This window comes from Mustela putorius, unplaced genomic scaffold (assembly GCF_011764305.1).
Source record: "Mustela putorius furo isolate JIRA1106 unplaced genomic scaffold, ASM1176430v1.1 tig00003923_pilon_pilon_pilon, whole genome shotgun sequence".
NCBI lineage: Eukaryota > Metazoa > Chordata > Mammalia > Carnivora > Mustelidae > Mustela > Mustela putorius.
The window spans coordinates 11,173,549-11,192,823 of record NW_025422068.1 but is presented as its reverse complement, the minus strand read 5'-3'; the positions used below and the strand labels follow the sequence as shown (position 1 = coordinate 11,192,823).

General features: G+C 40.9%; 1 protein-coding gene across 1 annotated transcript; it reads right to left on the bottom strand.

The window, feature by feature from the left end:
* Positions 1-555: 555 nt before the first annotated feature.
* Positions 556-13,002, bottom strand: LOC101673501 (immunity-related GTPase family M protein 1-like). Its single transcript, XM_045069326.1, is given in 7 exon segments — positions 556-1,673; positions 1,676-1,894; positions 1,897-2,311; positions 4,922-5,151; positions 7,373-7,441; positions 8,268-8,413; positions 12,715-13,002. Coding segments are annotated over 4 exon segments (1,395 nt in total). The 5' UTR covers positions 5,123-5,151; positions 7,373-7,441; positions 8,268-8,413; positions 12,715-13,002; the 3' UTR covers positions 556-1,113.
* Between the last annotated feature and the right edge of the window lie 6,273 nt (positions 13,003-19,275).

The window sequence follows — 19,275 nt, the reverse complement described above, 5'->3', positions numbered from 1 at the left end:
CAGAGGCTGGTCCTTTGGTAGGTAGCAAGGAAGGACATGTCCAGGTCCCAAGGAGGAAAGAGCTGTGATTGGAGAAGGTGCAGCTTCTTCATGCTGGGTACATGCAGGAGTGACTCTCACAGAGAGAGGAGGTCACTCACAACTGGCTATTTTTTAAGGAGCTTCTTGATGATATTATCTGGTATCTATTGTTGTGGATCAAATTTGTGGAACAAATTATCCACAACTTAGTGGCTTAAAACAAGTGTTTATGTGCTTATAGTTTCTGAGGGCCATAATTCAGGAACAGTTTTAATTGTGTGGTTCTGGATAAGGGTCTCTCCTGAGATGGCAGTCAAGCTATCAGCTGGGCTGCACCTCCTGAAGTCTTGCTGGGATTGAAGGATTTACTCTCAAGATGACACATTTACATGATCAGCAGTTAATGTAGGCTGCCTCTGCTATCCTCCACATGGCCTCTGATTCCTCAGGACCTCTCCAAAATTCTTATGGTAATGAGGCCGAGAGAGGAAAGAGGAGAGGAAGATGGAGAGAGAGAGAGGAAAACAGAGCTGGAACAGGAGCAAGGCAGCGCCAGTGAACAGAGTGTTTATAAGACAGAGATGCACTTTTCATAACAAAATTCTGGAATTTTTGGACATTCATTTATTGCTGCCATATTCTATTAGTCACTCCAGGGAAAGGGCTTAAACACAGACATGAAAATAGGAGGAAATGTTAGAGGTCATTTTAAAGTGTCTACCACTGACATATAGGGAGGTCAAGATTGTGTGAGTTTACAGAGTGTGAGATGAGAAGTGAAAGAACATGGACATCAGAGAAATGATGCTAAGGTTAAGTGAGAAATGGATGTCAGAATGACTCTATGTCACATTGAGCAGATATTTTCTTCCACCTCTCATTTAATAAAAGACAAAAGCACAACATATTTGGGAATTTCCTGACATGAGTTCAAAATGAGCAAGTCATCTCATATACCTCAAAGAACTTACAATCAATGAAAGTGAAAGTAACTGAGCTTGACTGAGAATTCAGAAAGGAGACAGTGTGACAATATGTCCATCCAGATGTCCTGAATTCCCTTCAGAAGGAGGTTGCTGAAACATCACTTCTTCAGATGATGGAGTCTGTCAGGATTTTCTTCAGGATGTCCTTGGTGTCATTGGCAACTATTTCAAGGAGGCATCTGTGTTTCCACTCTCTAAGGGAGTTGAAAACAAAGACACCTAACAGTGGGATACATCTCAGAATTAAACATAGGCAAGAGACTACATTACAATTCATGCAAGAAAATAGCCAGTCCCCTCTGAGGACAGTATTTAGATCTTGAGACCTCATAAGGGCCCTGTACTCCTCTATGGACTTCCCCATACTCTGAGCCAGCTGCTGGAGGGATTCATCATCTATACCAAAGAGCAAGTGGTAGGCCATCAGACTTTGCTCCAGATCATTTGCATTCCAGATACCAAGGGTGTCAAAAGACTTTGAGGCTATTTTCTTCCTGCAAGTGATCACTTTGTCATTAATGGCCTTCTTATAAGTGTGGGAGAGATTTTCTAGAGGACCATGGTACCTGGTGTCAGAAATGTCCCTGTGCAATGTGATCCTAAGCTTAGGGAAGTCATGCAATAAGGGGTCAAAGCTCGAGACCAGGAATATGTTGGGTTCACACATAGATTTTCCTGGATATTCTCCTGAATATTCTTCATGAGTCATTCCTTCAAGTGGGCACTTGTGTTGGTGTCCCTGTCCAGCTTGGTCCAGACGATATAGAACTTCTTTCCCAGGTCCCGGATGACTTTTGCAAGCTTCACGAGATTCATGCTGAACTGTTCTGATGCAATGATGATGACAAGGTCATACAGACTAAACTGTATCTCCTGCAGATAGTTCCCAGGCATTGGGTATCTGCCCCTATTCCGGGTAGGTCCCACAACACCACATTGGGAAAGTGGGAGGAAAAGTAACGAGTGGGAGTCTGGGTGGTCCTCACCACCCCAGTGGGAGCTGAGTCCTCCTCCTCCTGCCCAATTCCCCACAGTGCATTAATGAAAGAGGACATGCCATTGCCAGAGTCCCCAGTCACTGCAATGTTCACTGGGGCACTGGATGCTGTCTTCAGGGTCTCCTTGACCACAGAGGCTACCTCCAGCAACTTCCCTCCTCCCAAGGCCTTTTCCACATTTATGGCAACCTCCTTAGGTAGGACACTCCAGCCCATATTGTATGTCTTATCAGAGGCGGAGGATGCAAGTAATGGGGTGTGAAGAGAGTGGGTGGGCTGTATCACATCACTGAGCAATGGAGTGACCTGCAGAAATAGGAAAAACAGGGGAGTGAAGAGAGCCTGGCACATAGGATGGCAGAGGATTCATCATATTTGATAACCCAAACTGAGGGCATCAGATCCACACCCAACTCCCTGCAAAGGTACTTAGGTGACAACAGCAAGCCTCTGGAAAAATGTTTGTTAGTTTGTCAAAAATTTAAACATATTCAACCATAGAAAATGAGGAAATCCTACCATTTGTAACATGTATGGACACTGAGGGCATTATGCTAAGTAACATAAATCAGACAGACAGATACTCCATGTTCTAACCAATGTGTGAAATCTAAAATTCAAATAAAATAATTCGTAGAAAAAGAGAACACACTTGTGGATTCAATTTATCACATGGTGAGAAGGTGGAATTGAAGGAAGTGTTCAAATGGTATAAGATTTCAGTTATAAGTAAGTCTAGGGATGTAGTGTACAACCTGATGACTACAGATAACACGACTGTATGATTTATAGGAAAGTTGTCAAGGGACTGTATCCTGAGTTCTCATCACATGGAGAACTTTTTCTCCTTTTTCTTCTTTCTTTTCCTTTGATTGAGATGATGGATGTTAGCTGAACCTACTGAGGTAATTACTTCACAACATATATAAATCATGCTATGTGCCTTAAATTCATACAGTGATATAGGCCTATTCTTTTCCAATAAAACTAATAAAATGATTTAAACAGAGTCACCAAATGACCCAGCAGTTCCATTCCTAGGTAGATACCTAAAAGGAATGAAAATGTACATATAGGTAAAACCTGCATGCAAATGTTCACAGCGACATTATTACAATAACCTCTCAGGGGGATTCACACAGTTGTCCACCCACTGTTCAACGGATAAAGAAATGTGGTCTATCCATACAAAATATCACTATTGGGCAAGAAAAAAATGAAGTACTAATGAACCCCAAAATATTATGCTAAGTGAATGCGGACAGCCCATCGGACAATATATTCTGTGATTCTATTCATATGAAATGTCTGGAAAAGGCAAATCCTTAGGCACAGAAAATATATTGAGGGTTTCCTAGATTGGAAGGGCAAATGGTAGGAGGGAAAAGAGAGGTAGTCAAGAGGTACAGGATATCTTTTGGATAATAAACACGTTATAAATCTGATTATGATGGGTGTACAACTTTGTGAATATATTCAAATCTACTGAAAACTTTAAAGAGATGAATACAGAATGTGTAAATTATATCCCAATGAAGTTGTTGAAAAGAAAAGCAGGAAGGGTGCTTATTGAGGAAATGTGCACATGTTAGAGGCTCAGAGGAGACCACTGATGAATGCTCTATAGCTGTGCTACTAGTAGTCAGCTTCTCCACAGGTTATGGATGGAGGGGTTTGAGCAGAAGGATATTGTGAGGGTTGCTCAGTCAGGACCAGGCATATAGGGGTACTCCTCCACCCAAATTGAGTGAGCAGGATGTCCCACCAGGGATGTCCCCAGGCAGAAGCAAACTTGTGCAAACTCTCCATACTGTTCAATCCCAAGGGCCGACACATCCTCAATACATATGTCTTCAAGGTCAAGAACAATTTAATTGTCTTAGCAGCAATGAAAAGTGCGTTTTCCCCCATTTTTCATATCTTTCACCACTAACTGCATACCTAAAAAAATCCCTGTCTCTCACCCATTGCAACATTTAAGTTACACAAGCTTTCCAAATAATATCCTACTGATTTTTAAGTCAGTACTTATGTTTGTACTTGATTGTTTATCTTTGCTGTGATTATTGCTATAACTATTTAAGCTCTCCCGTGAGCTTTCTCTTGTAAGCTGAACCCTGCAGTAAGATTGCAAGCATTTGTGGTGCCTGGGTGGCTCAGTGGGTTAAAGCCCCTTCCTTCGGCTCAGGTCATGATCCCAGGGTCCTGGGATGGAGCCGACATCCCACTCTCTGCTCATCGAGGAGCCTGCTTCCTCCTCTCTCTGCCTGACTCTCTGCCTACTTGTGATCTCTGACTGTCAAATAAATAAAATCTTTACAAAAAAAAAAAGATTGCAAGCATTTCATATGGCAGAATTGGGAAGGAGAACTGGCTGGAATTACCCACTGGACTCTCCTGGGGGCTACACACACAGTGCTGGCTGGTGGGCTTTCACAATCCCACAAGTTATGGCTGCTTGCTGTGGTAATTTCCCTTAAGACATCTACTATCTCTGTGTGCACAAATGCAAATTTTAAAACACTTTCTAACTCAAGACTGACTATTTGCTGAGGAGTTTTCTTGTACAGCCTCATTAAGGGACTCTCCTGATGCTCTTGGAGATAAGACCTCACATCCAAACACTCATGTTTCTGCTGAAAAAGACTGCAGTCCTGTCTGTAGGACAAATTTTTTTTTTTGAGCTATAGGAGCTATGGTGCAGCTTGTTACCCACCACACTGGCTTTCCTCTCCAATGGTGTGTCCCCCTTGCATGATTGCCCTCCAGAGTTCTCTGGATGCTTTCTTCCAATGAGGAAATTGCCAAGAACCCTGACTGAGTTTTCAGACAGGCTTGTCCCATGGTAATGTGAATGTTTTCACATTGAAAACTGAGCCCCAATGTTCTGTCTTGTGCAGCAGGGAAGCTACCCACCTCACAGGACTTCAGGGAGGGCTTCATGCTAAGATCCAAGTGAAAGCCTGGGGAGGCCTGCCAGCAACTGCTTGGTAGATTCTCTCTCGTCTTATGACCTCTGAGGAAGGCTTTTCTCTGGTTCTTCTTATTCCCTCCACCTCTTACTGCAGTGTATGAAGATTTTGATCTGTGAGTCTGTGTGGGCAGGATGTTCTGCATGCCTTTTCTTGATTAATCTTCTCTGAGCTCTATTAAACAAGTGATAGTATTATTCCTGGTCACAGATCAAGAAACAGTGTCTCACAGATGAGAAACAAGCCTCAAATTGCATAGCAATGACTCAGGATCCAAGATATAAATTCACAGTGTCTTTCTGTTTCTGTCTGGACAGGAGAGGAGGACCATCCTAGTAAATGCTGAATCTCCAGCCCCAGGGGCTAAGGGTTGGCTGGATTCTGAGATGCTTCTCCCAGGGATGTGGGTCCAATTATTGCTGTCAATTACCATCTACCTCTCCCTGGATGAACCCTTACTAATTTGGGGGAGAGAATGGAACTCAGTTCTCTCTCAACTCCCTTCCTCACTCCACATTAAACTCACTGATTCCAAGTGTGAAGAGAAATCCAAAAATGTGTCCCCACTTTTCGGAAAATGTTGCAGTGAACCCAACCCCCATTGGGAGTTAGAGATGCCCAGTGAAATGATCAGGAGATGCTGGGAGTTCAGAGGGAGGGAAGCTGATGGATTATGATGTGATCATGATCCCATCTGCTTGGGCACTAGAATCTCCTGAGGCCTATGCCCACAAAGTTCTCAGGGTCCTCCATCAGGAGAGTTGCAATAGGTCAGCAAAAATGGTGCCTCTTCCTGCAGGGAGTGGAGGTGCCCTGAGCTCGGTGAGGGGGTGAATGACATGGTGGACAGGCACGCATGGCTAAAGCTGGCTAGAAGTCAGAAAGATGGAGCTCTGGGCTGGTTCAGGCTGAAAGAACATTCTGGAATAAGAAAAGTATCCCTTGCCCTTGTACTCAAAGCCTTCTTTAAGACCTCTATTATCCAGAATAGCCTCCATTCTTGTTTATGGGGTACATAAAAGTCCCTGGAGGCCTCAACTGCCATTATGACTCCAGGGAGAGAATCTCTTGGGTGAGTTCCAGGCTCACTGACTTGGTTGTGTGAAGGGCTTTCTGCTGCCCCTCAGCATGTTATATATTATGCTTGCCTGTAAATTTGCCCTAGTATGGGATGGAAAAGACTGGATATCCTTATCAGTGTTCCTGTGGTGCCCAAGCAGGCCAGAACATAGGACCTGGGCTACAACCCTTGATTTCTTTTCCTGGTTTGTCTAAATCCCATCAGAACGTCCATATGTGCCCACCTAAATTTGACTTCCCAAATGTTAGGTCAATCAAAAAAACCCCCGTGTCTTCAAAAGTTTAAAGTCCCAAAAAGCCTTCTTTCATCCCACATTAGATGATTAGTATCATAAAAATACACATGCAAGTCTTTGCACTTACAGTAAATAATTCCCTAGATTCTAGTACCCTTAGTCCCCAGCAGGTATGGGACATACTTCTGTTAGATGAATGAAACACAATATACCATTGTATATCTTCTACTTATTGGTTGATGGATAATTTAACTTTGCTTCCTAAATCTGTCATCTGAAATGTTGAAGCCAGTTCTGCCACAGCCCTTCAGAAAGCAATTAGGGGCTGGGGCAGAGTATGACCATCCCCCCACCATAAGGTGGGTGTGGAAGGGGAGCACAAACCTATATTTTTCCAGACCATTTCTATGACTATGTCTGACTATGGACTTTTCACATGTCTTCTCAGCTGAGCCCCTGTGCTGGACCCTATTGAAGGGGGGTGATCGAGGTTATGAAGCACCAGCCACAGCTCTCCTATTACCCACTACCTGCTCATTTGATCTCTGCCCTGCACCTGGTGCTAGAAAACCCCACACATGGGACCTTCTCGGGATCCTTTTAGGCATGTGTCCATGTGTCACTACCATTGCAGGATGGCACAAGGGTAACTCCAATAAGCTGTAAGTTATTCCAGGAGTGGTCAGTGCATATGTGTCTGCAGGACACTGAGGCTCAGATTACTGACCCAGAAGCCATCATAGACAAGTCCAGGTGCAAGTGACTTCCTTCTTGTAGATCCTACTCATGCTAAACCTCTGATATTCCCTTTCTAAAGAGAGTTTGAGGGTCTCTGAGTAAAGAGACATAGGCCTTTATGGAAGGGGCCCAAGTAGCAGATTTAACTAGAGAGGGCAGCTGTGCTTGCAAAAGAATCAGACCCTAGGAGAAGATCTTTCAGCCTTCTGAATGAGAACAGCAATGATAGATTCATTTCACATTAGAACCAAGTACACACTCAACACACATGCATGCACACATATGCATAGACCTGAAGAAAGAGTTTACCAACAGTCTGTCTACTCTTTATTTTAACTTACTGGATTCTATTGCATTGGGTAAATTTTATTTTGAACTCTTGTTATAATGCATCAGATAGATTTCATGACCTAAGAAGCAGAAAGAAAAACACTCATTAGTGGACTTCCAATGTAGGGTCCTATATAGTTTGTACCATGCCCAATGATCCCAATGATCACCAAACTAGAAATCTAAGGCATCAAGGCCATTTGTAGTTTGAACCCAACATGGGAAAAGCCCATATTTCCCCCATTTTATCATCATAGGGCAAGGGTGAGGGAAAAATATCAACATATTGATTTATTCTAGGAAAGTATAATAAACATCTGCATCATCAGTGGGTATGAAGCACAAAAGGACCTGATCTGGGAAGAGTATTTCAAGAGTCCACCTCACTGAGGTGAAGGATGGAGTTGGTGTCCACCAAGGGGGATAGTTTTTCCAATGCCAGATACACATGTGCACTGTTATGCATTGTCTAAGGTCTGTTAGACCCTTTGTCCCTGAAACCCCACCCCCACTCCCTAATCCACAGGAGGTCAAGGCCGTGTTCCAGTTAGACTCTCCCGACTCCAGGCTACCCCCCTGAAATTGTCATTGTCCTTAAATACTACTTAGACCCTAAGAGAATATGAATGACAAATCTTCCTGTCCTTTTCCAACCCCAGTGCTGTGAACATGGAGGTGATAACCCCATTACCTCCACACTGGAGGGCTGGATAGGTTTGCAGCAACCAAAGAGTTAGGGTGCTGTTTTGTCCCTGAAGAATATTCAGAGAGGGTCCCAATGGTGACTACTCACTGAAATGGGTAATCCAATCCCCAAGCTCTTCTTCTCTGGTGTCAGATTCTATCTTTCATGTCACAGTAGGAGGGTTACTAGCCAAGTTGGGTTGTAGGAGCCCTCTCACTTACCTGCTCCGGGAAGCATTGTGTGACTACTATCAAGAAGGTATCAGTGGTCTTCCTGGAAGTTACCCCTCCCTGGGGAAGAGTCCAGCCCTGAAGAAGAGACCATTCCCTCTGAGACCATGCAAAACGTGTTCAATGCCCAGGATTCTCTGTAAGGAAAGAAGAGAACTGTGTTGGGTTGGGGTGTCCTAGGAAGAGCCTAGAGAGGAAAGAAAAGGAGTTAGGAAGGTGAAAGTGTAGGGCTTTCTGTTCCAGTGCCTAACCTGCTCAGAGCAGTGTAATTTCTGGATCATGGTTGTGGCAAGATCTTAGCCCAAATGCAGGGAAACCAGGGATGGTTGCTTTCAATTTCTATTCCTGGAAATCACACCAGTTCTCAAAAAGGGGTAGAACCAGTTTCACATTCTCCATTCTGGAGTGTAGGACTCCTACAGCATTAACCTGAAGCATGTCAGGATTATTTGAGCACCTTCAGCAGGAAAACCCAAGGAAGGGTAGGGGTGCTCTGTGACCAGCCCCACAAGATCACTGTCTATATTCTCCTCTAGGATTTTGATGGATTCCTGTCTCACACTGAGGTCCTTCATCCATTTTGAATTTATCTTTGTGTATGGTATAAGAGAATGGTCACATTTCATTCTTCTACATGAATTGAAGAGACTGTCTTTTTTCCATTGGGTATTTTTTTCCTGATTTATTAAAGATTCGTTGACCATAGAGTTGAACGTCCATTTCTGGGTTCTCTATTCTGTGCCACTGATCTATGTGTCTGATTCTATGCCAATACCAAGCTGTCTTGATCACAGTTTTGTAATATAACTTGAAGTCAGACAATGTGATATGCCCAGCTTTTAACATTCCCTTAGTGATTCAGGGTATTTTCTGGTTCCATACAAATTTTAGGATTAATCCAGCTCCTTGAAAAATGATGGCATTTTTTATATGGTATAGGGATGGCCTTGAAAGTGTAGATTGCTCTGGGCAGGACAGACATTTTAACAATGTTTATTTTTCCAATTCATGAGCATGGTATATTTTTCCATCTTTTCGTGTAAAATAAAGAAGACACAAAAATATTTTAGCCGTTCTGACAAATGGTAATACCTCATAGTAGTTTTGATTTGGATTTCCCCATCCATCCCTTCACTTTAGATCAGCAAGTGCCTTGAAGTCTAAAATGAGTCTCTTGGGGTGCCTAAGTGGTTCAGTCAGTTAACCAGCTACCTTTGGCTCGGGTCATGATCTTAGGGTCCTGAGATTGAGCCCCACATCAGGCTCTCTGCTCAGTGGGGACTCTGCTTCTCTCTCTCGCTGCTGCTCCCCCTGCTTGTGCTCTCTCACTTGTGCTCCCTTTCTCTCTCAAAGAAAGAAAGAAAATCTTTATAAAAATAATAGAATAAACTGAGACTCTTATAGGTGTCTAATACATTTTTTAATCCGTTCTGATACACAATGTCTTTTTTTTTAATTTCTTTTCAGCATAACTGAATTCATTGTTTTTGCACCACACCCAGTGCTCCACCCAATACATGCCCTCCCCCAACCTCCCACCCCCACCCCTTCAAAACCCTCAGATTGTTTTTCAGAGTCCATAGTCTCTCATGGGTCACCTCCCATTCCAATTTCCCTCAACCCCCATCTCCTCTCCATCTCCCTATGTCCTCCATGCTATTTGTTATGCTCCACAAATAAGTGAAACCATATGATAATTGACTCTCTCTGCTTGACTGATTTCACTCAGCATCATCTCTTCCAGTCCTGTCCATGTTGATACAAAAGTTGGGTATTCATCCTTTCTGATGGAGGCATAATACTCCATAGTGTATATGGACCACATCTTCCTTATCCATTCGTCCGTTGAAGGGCATCTTGGTTCTTTCCACAGTTTTGCAACCGTGGCCATTGCAGCTATAAACATTGGGGTACAGATGGCCCTTCTTTTCACTACCTCTGTATCTTTGGGGTAAATACTCAGTAGTGCAATTGCAGGGTCATAGGGAAGCTCTATTTTTAATTTCTTGAAGAATCTCCACACTGTTCTCCAAAGTGGCTGCACCAACTTGCATTCCCATCAACAGTGTAAGAGGGTTCACCTTTCTCCACGTTCTCTCCAACACACGTTGTTTCATCTTGCTAATTTTGGCCATTCTAACTGGTGTAAGGTGGTATCTCAATGTGGTTTTCATTTGAATCTCCCTGATGGCTAGTGATGATAAACATTTTTTCATGTGTCTCATAGTCATTTGTATGTCTTCATTGAAGAAGTGTCTATTCATATCTTCTGCCCATTTTTTGATATGATTATCTGTTTTGTGTGTGTTGAGTTTGAGGAGTTCTTTATAGAACCTGGATATCAACCTTTTGTCTGTACTGTCATTTGCAAATATCTTCTCCCATTCCATGGGTTGCCTATTTGTTTTGTTAACTGTTTCCTTTGCTGTGCAGAAGCTTTTGATCTTGATGAAGTCCCAGAAGTTTATTTTGGTTTTTGTTTCCTTTGCCTTTGGAGACATATCTTGAAAGAAGTCGCTGTGGCTGATATCGAAGAGGTTACTGCCTATGTTCTCCTCTAGGATTCTGATGGATTCCTGTCTCACATTGAGGTCTTTTATCCATTTCGAGTTTACTTTTATATACAGTGTAAGAGAATGGTCGAGTTTCATTCTTCTACATATAGCTGTCCAGTTTTCCCAGCACCATTTATTGAAGAGACTGTCTTTTTTCCACTGTATATTTTTTCCTGCTTTGTTGAAGATTATTTGACCATAGAGTTGAGTGTTGATATCTGGGCTCTCTACTATGTTCTGCTGGTATATGTGTCTGTTTTTATGCCACTACCATGCTGTCTTGGTGATCACAGCTTTGTAGTAAAGCTTGAAATCAGGTAATGTGATGCCCCCAGTTTTATTTTGGTTTTTCAACATTTCCTTAGCGATTCGGGGTCTCTTCTGATTCCATAAAAATTTTTGGATTATTTGCTCCAGCTCTTTGAAAAATACTGGTGGAATTTTGATCGGAATGACATTAAAAGTATAGATTGCTCTAGGCAGTATAGACATTTTAACAATGTTTATTCTTCCGATCCAAGTGCATGGAATGGTCTTCCATCTTTTTGTGTCTTCTTTAATTTCTTTCACGAGTGTTCTGTAGTTCTTCGAGTACAGATCCTTTACTTCTTTGGTTAGGTTTATTCCCAGGTATCTTATGGCTCTTGGTGCTATAGTAAATCGAATCGATTCTCTAATTTCCCTTTCTGTATTTTCATTGTTAGTGTAGAAGAAAGCCACTGATTTCTGTACATTGACTTTGTATTCTGCCACATTACTGAATAGCTGCATGAGTTCTAGTTGTTTAGGGGTTACCCAATGTCTTTTGATTAGAGTGTTATGTCCATTAACATTCAAAGTAATTATTGATAGATATGTATTTAGTACCATTTTATAACTGTTTTGTCATTAGTTCTGGTGATTTTCTGTCCTTTCTTGCTTTTGTCAGTTTTGGTCTCTCCTTTGCACTCAAAACTCTTTGGTCTGAGGACACCTGAGTGACTCAGTCAGTTAAGTGTCCATCTCTTGATTTCAGCTCAGATCATGATCTTAGGGTCATGAGATTGAGCCCTGGCTGCACTCTGCACTAAACATTGAGCCTGCTTGAGATTTCTTCTCTCCCCACCACCCCTGCTCCTCCCCACCACTTGCATGTCTACACACTATCACTCTTTCAAAATAAAATAAATTTTTTTAAGAAAGAAAATTTTAAAAACACTTTGGTCTGGCCACAGAGCATTGGGGTGGGAGGGGGTGTGCTTGTCTTCATGGGGTAGGGCCTCTGTACTGGGACCGAGGCTAGCTGATTGAGAAGGTCAGTCTCACCAGAGTGCAGTGGGGTAGGGCTTGGTGTAAGCAAGTTAGGCTGCCAATATCAGCCTTGTGGTGCTTCCAGCAGTTGGAGCTGAGGTGGGTGGGAGGGAAATGGTGCAAGGAAGGGGGAATTGTAAATTGTTTCAGGAGAGGCATCTGTGTGAACCCTTCAAGGTCATGCTCCAAGAAAAGTAAACAATCTCTCCCTTGTGTGCCCCAAGCATTCTCAAGATCCCTGTTTCCAAGCTGTCTGACCTGGGTTGTTTGCCTGCCTTCTTTCCAGAAGAAGCACAGCCAAGCCTTCTGTGCTAAAGCCAAGCCTGCTGTGCTGTTTAAAACTGCAGACTTTAACCCAAGCTAGTTGCAAGAATTCATAATATATAGCCCCTCTTATTTTCCAAGTCAATGGCTGTGGGATAATATTCTCCTGCTGTGTTCCCCCTATGTGGTCCTCTACTTCTCTCTCTCTCTCTCTCTCTCTCCCTCTCTCTCTTACACACACATGACTTCTCCACATCCATGCCCCCACCCTGCCATCTGCAGCACCCAACATCCCTTTCTCCCCTAAACCATGACTCCACACTTCCTACCTTCTTCAGTGCGGCCTCTTCTCTCCCTTTAGTTGACCATCTTCAGGTCAATTCCTGGGATATTCAGGATGACTTGATAGTTATCTCATTGGGTTCATGGGATGAGGGGAGCCTAGGGTCCTCCTGCTCACTGCATGCTTCCTCTCCCCAAGCAAGTATCCTTAATAAGAATACATGCAAATTTTTTCAACAAAATATTAGCAAACAAAATTCAACATCATATGAAAAGAATCATACATCAGGGTCAGTGGGATTTATTTTATTTGTGTCCCAAGGGATGCAAGCTTAATTTCACATGAGCAAATCAATGTATATAATATACCACATAAATGAAATAAAGGATAAAAATTAGATGGTCAACTCAGTTAAAGCAAAGAAAAAAAAAAGACAAAATTAAATGTCTTTTCATAAATAAATGTTCAGCAAATTGTGCATAATAAAAGCCATACAGGCAGGCCCCCCCGCTAACATCATACTCAAAAGTGAAAGGAAGAAATCTTTTCCTCTAAGATCAGGAAAAAGACAAGGATGCCTTGCCACACCATTCTATGCAAAATAGTCCTGGAAGTTCTGGTCATAACAATCAGGAAAAAAAAGATATAAAAGTCATCCACACCACAAAGGAAGAGGTAAACCCAAAGATTTCACCAAAAACTTGTTCAAAGTAATGAGCAAAGTTAACAACATTTCAAGATACAAAATGAGTATATAAAAATCTGTTGAATTTCTGTACACTAAAAATCAACTAGCTGAAAGACCAATTAAGAAAACAATTAGAATTATGCAGAATGAGGGAGGTCTGAGTGGTTGAGTCGGTTAAGCACTTGCCTGAAGCTCAGGCCATGATCACAGTGTCCTGGGATAGTCCTGCACTGGGCTTCTTGCTCAGCAGGGAGCCTGCTTCTCCCATTGCCTGCCATTCCCCCTGCTTGTACTCACTCTCTCTCTGGCAAATAAATAAATAAAATCTTAAAAAAAAAAAAAAAATTACAACAGCATCAAAAAATAAAATAAAATTCCATCCATAGGGGAATGGATACAGAAGATGTGATTATATATGTATATAGAAAACATACAGTTTATATGTATATGGAAAACATAAAATACCTATATATAAAGTAAATACTATTCAGCCATTAAAAAAGAATGAGATATTGCTGGGGACATCTGGGTGACTCAGTTGGTTAAGCATCTGCCTTCAGCTGAGGTCCTTATCCCAGGGTCCTCAGATCAAGTCCCGCATCGGGCTCCTTGATCAGCCCAGAATTGCTTCTCCTTCTCCCACCCCCCCATTTGTGCACTCGCTCGCTCTCTCTCTCTCTCTGACAAATAAATAAATTTAATTTAATTTAATTTAATTTAAATTTAAAAAAGAGTAAGACCTTGCCATTTGCAACAACAACATGAATAGAATAAAATGCTAAGTGAAATAAGTTAGAGTAAGACATATATACCATATGACTTGACTCATACATTTAACTGTCCCTCAGAACAATGTATTACTTAAAATATAACCCATGGGAAATTCTGCTAGTTACCAAGCATGTTTTTTATTTTTTAAGATGTTATTTATTTATTTGACAGAGAGGCAAGCAGAGAGAGAGGAGGAAGCAGGCTCTATTCTCTCCACTGAGCAGAGAGCCCGATGTGGGGCTAAATCCAAGACCCTGAGATCATGACCTGAGCCGAAGGCAGAGGCTTTAACCCACTGAGCCACCCAGGTGCCCCACCAAGCATGTTTAGTATAGCCTCAAGAAAAACACATACTGGCAACAGACCTCTGGGGGAGAGGACGATATACAGCCCTGAAGCCGAGCAGAATGCCCCCTGCTTCATTTTTCCCTTATCTCCCCTTTCCCCCCACCAAGAGCACCTGTGGCTAATTAGGTAAGTCCTTCGAATGTGCTTGCTCAACTATAAACTTTATAATGCTTGAGCAAACATATTTTGCCTTCCTTCTTGTTTATCTATAAGACATAAGACTAATGTTTAGCCTTCTTCCGCTCTTCTGTTAATTACTGTCTATATCTAATAAAAACGGAACTGAAAAGTTGTTCAGGGCAACGGTCTTTTCTACCGTTGTCCCCTGCTCCCTTTCTCTTATAGCTGACTTGTTTGTGCCTCATCCTTCTCCCATGTGCCATCGGGAAGCAACAATACTTGGAATTTAAGAAACAAAAGAAACAAAGAAAAAAGTAGAAAAAGAAAGATAGAGGGAGAGACCCTGAAACACAGAACAGAAACTGGTGGTTCCCAGAGGGGAGGAGATATCCCAGATATCTGATCTATATCTAATATATATATATATATATATATATATAATAGCTATATATATATATATATATAGCTATATATATTCAGTAGGATATATATATGATATATATTATATAGCTATTATATATATATATATAACTTGTGGTTTAATATATCTATCTATATATCTATCTATCTATATACAACTTGTGGTTTAATCGTGATGTGTTTGTGTGCATACACATATATATTTAATAGTGATATATATACATATATATGATGTAATATTATTCAGTTATGAAAAAAAATAAAATCTTTCTACTTGCAACAACATAGGTGTACCTTGCAGGCTTTAGCTAAATGAAATAATTCAGAGACTGACAAATACCGTATGATACCATATGATCTCACTATTTGTGGAATCTAAAAAGCAAAACAAAACAAAAAAACCCTAAAACAATGAGATCCTGGCTAAAGAGAACAGAAAATGTTCTCTGGGAGGTGAACTTTCTGAGTTTTTGGATTTCCAATTAATGCCTTTATTTAGAGCTTACTTTCAATAAATAGTTTAACTGAGTATAGGATTCTGGATACAACATCATTTCATCTTAGATCTCTGAAGATCTATCTCCTTCCAGCATGCCATGTTGCCAGTAAAAAGCCCAGTGCCAATTTCATTTGCATTCCTTGGATGGTCACCTGGTTGACTCCATGGAAAATCATAGAACTCTTCATCCCTGGGGACTATGTCAGAAATGTCACAAGGGAGTGATGACCTAGAGCACATCCATCAACACTCAGCATTCAGAAGGCTCCCTAAATGACAGCTGATGTGAAAAGGCATGGAGATGCACATTACCAAGTGGGAGAAACCAATCTGGAAAGGCAACATACTACATGATTCCAACTGTGTAACATTCTGGAAAAGGCAAAACTACAGATTCAGTAAAAAGATCAGTGGTTTCCAAGGGTTCAGGGGAGGGAGGGACAAGCCAGTGGAGCACAGAGTCCATTTAGAACAGTGAAACCAGTCTGTGTGATGTGGTAATGGTGGGTTAATGGCAGATAAATTATACTTTTGTCAAATCCCATAGAATACACAGCACCAAGAGGGAACCCAATGTTAACTATGGACTATGGACGTGGAGGGAGAAAGATGGGGTCAGTTTGGGTTCATGAACTGTAGGATGGTGTGAGTTGTTAACAGTGGGGAGGCGGTACTTGTGTGAGGGCAGGGGATACACGGGAACCCTCTGTACCTTCTGCTTAATTTTGCTATTTACCCAAAACTGCTCTAAAATACAGTCTAATGAAAAAGATGATGGCTGTTGACATTGTTCTTCAGCTTTGACATTGTCCTTTGGTACCTTTTCCAAGTGTAATATGTGTTCAGCCATTAGCTTCAGTAGGATATATATGATATCTCATATGTACATATACACAGAATAAATAAAGATATAAAGGAATGCCAGGGTGGCTCCGTCAGGTGTCCAACTATTGGTTTCCGCTTAGGTCAAGATCTTTGGGCTCCCTGCTCAGCAGGGAGTCTTCTTAAAGATCCTTTCCCTCTTCCTTGCCCCTCCCCTGATTGCAGGTACTCTTTCTCGGTCTAAAATAAGTAAATAACTCTTTAAAAAAATATCATCATGCAACATTAAAAAAAAATCTAAATCTAAATACCTGTCAACTTCCAAAATTAAGAACAGGAATGTTTCTTATATAAGTGAATATTCCTACACAATTAATCCATATCCTGTCTCTCCATATCTCTTCTCAGACATACAGCACCTTCAAATTTTATCTTTTTTTGCTTCCTTCCATTTTTACCACTATATGTGGTTCCTCAGAAAATTATTTGTCCTTGGTGGGTGTCTTAGAAAAATATAATTATTTTGTGTGTCATCTTCTGCAAGCTGCTTTTCATTTACAATTGTTTCTATCACATGTGTTTTCCATTTTGCAAAGATAGAACATATTATCTATTTTCTGTCAGTGGGCACTTTGGATTGGGGTTTTTTACAGTTGTTTCTTTCTATTCAACACAGTTCTGCTACAAACATGTTACACATGTTTCTTGGACACCTTTGTAGAGCCTTCTCCAGAAATAGGAGAGGAATTGGTGGGTCATAATATTCGAATGCTTACACATTGCACAAAAGGAAGAGAATGCATTGGTTAACAAAGCAGCATTAAATTTCCCATCATTCAGGTATTTTCTGTAAGTAGGTATTTTCTGTATGGCTGTCACTGCTGGAAAGTTGAGAAGGACCTGCCTGCCCTTATACTCAAATGCAAATTACACTTAAAAGTTGGTGCCTGTAAACCACCATTCCTGTCTTTAGGAGGTTACATGGTGTCAGACCACATCTGTCTCTGAAGCAGCTTCCTGCTTTAAGCTCTGCAGGATCTGCAGGCTCAAGCTTTAAGCTCTGCAGGATCTGCAGGCTCAAGCTCCTGGGTCTTCTCTGAATGATTTAAGTTAAATTCATTGTATTTCTAGATCACATCCAAATAAATTAAAATCATGAAACATTAATTACTAAACATACATGTCTCTAATTTTGGCTCCTTTATTACTGAGAAACTAAAGATAAATGTAAGTACTGTTGGTAAACCTTTTTGGTGTGTTGTATGGGAAGATCATAGTATTTTAAAAAAGGATAGGTTTCTGGCGGTTCACAGACCTGTACCCCTGGGGATACAAATATATGTTTATAAAAAATAAAAAAATTTTTAAAAAAAGGATAGGTTTCTAGAAAAAAAATGTGTATTTATAAACTTCCCATCTCAAGAACAGAAGACTGGTCTAACACACAGATAACAAGTGCTTACTTGTTATCTAATTATATATTTATATAACGTTACTTAGTTATAACTAGAAATTAAAGCTTCTAAGTGTTCAGACCTCTAATGTGTGTGGTAAAGCTACTAAAAATTAAAAAAGGAAACATCTCTGAAAGAAAGAAAACTAGGTTATGTGCTTTTGGTTAAAAAAATATATATGGACTGGAGAAACATTTGTTTTTGAGGCAAAAGAAAGTTGTAGAAATACTATAAAAATGAACCTTTAGAAAGGAATTTATTCATGGTTGGGACTGACAAACATTACAATGAATATGTTCTCATAGAAAAGTAAACTGGTGTAAAATTAGAATTTGGATTCCTATATGTTAAAAGGACAAAGATTTGATGGTTATTTTAAACATCTGATCTACTTTTGGTAGTCGGTTGAGAATGTTACCCTTCCATTTTAAGTGATCTTCCTAGAAAACAAAGATCCCGTGTATTATGTTGCATTTCCATGGGTATATGTATTCTAGAAATTATGTGAAATTCCTGGGAATTTGATACATCCTAGTATAATGTTAATGCTTGTAATTATTCTCTTACCTTCTGAAATTGCAGTCATCAAAACTGAGGCTCCCACTAACAGGACTGAAACAGAGTACAAGGAAACTGCCTCCAGCTGACTTTCATATGCAAAGGCAGCCAACAAAAGAATCTATAAAGAACGTGACACATGTGGACAACGTCCATTCTGCCTCTCTGCAAAAATGTCTGCTCGTTGTGAGATTTTTGCCCATTCTAATGCCAGGGTAACATGGCAACCCTCTGCTTCCAAACCAGAGAAATATAACATGGGTAACCAATGGTTGTAAGTTGAATGAACAGTCAGGGATTTATGGAACACAAGACAGCGGCTGGATTCTTCCTGACTCACTAGCAAATACATTTTTTGTTGTTGTTGTTTTATTTCTTCACCCATTATAGTATATTTAAGATGACTCAAACTATCGATACATATTGGAGGGAAGACTTCTATAAAATTGTGGAAGTCTACCAGCAATGTCTGACTTGTCAGGCCCATTATCCTGGAAAAATTGTTTTTGCCCTCAGAGGACTCACATCACCTCCTTTGAGAGACATTTGAACACCCACAGCTGGTCTTCATTCAGCTGTCACCTAGCCTGAGTCATCAATGTGTTCTTCTTACTGTATGTGTGTTTTCCAGTTCAGTTGAAGTTTGCCCTGCTGCAAAGCAGGTGCCCTCCCAGTGGGAAAGGAACTGTCAATGATTTCTTTCTTTTTCTCTTCCCCTCTTCCTTTAAAAACATTTCCCTTCCCACAGCTCAATAGAGCCCCTTTCTGTTTGCTAGATAAGATATTGCCTAATTCATGAATTATATAATAAAGCTAATGATCCTTTAAAATTAATTTATTTGAGGGGTACCTGGGTGGCTCAGTGGGTTAAAGCCTCTGCCTTTGGCTCAGGTCATGATCCCAGGGTCCTGGGATTGAACCCTACAT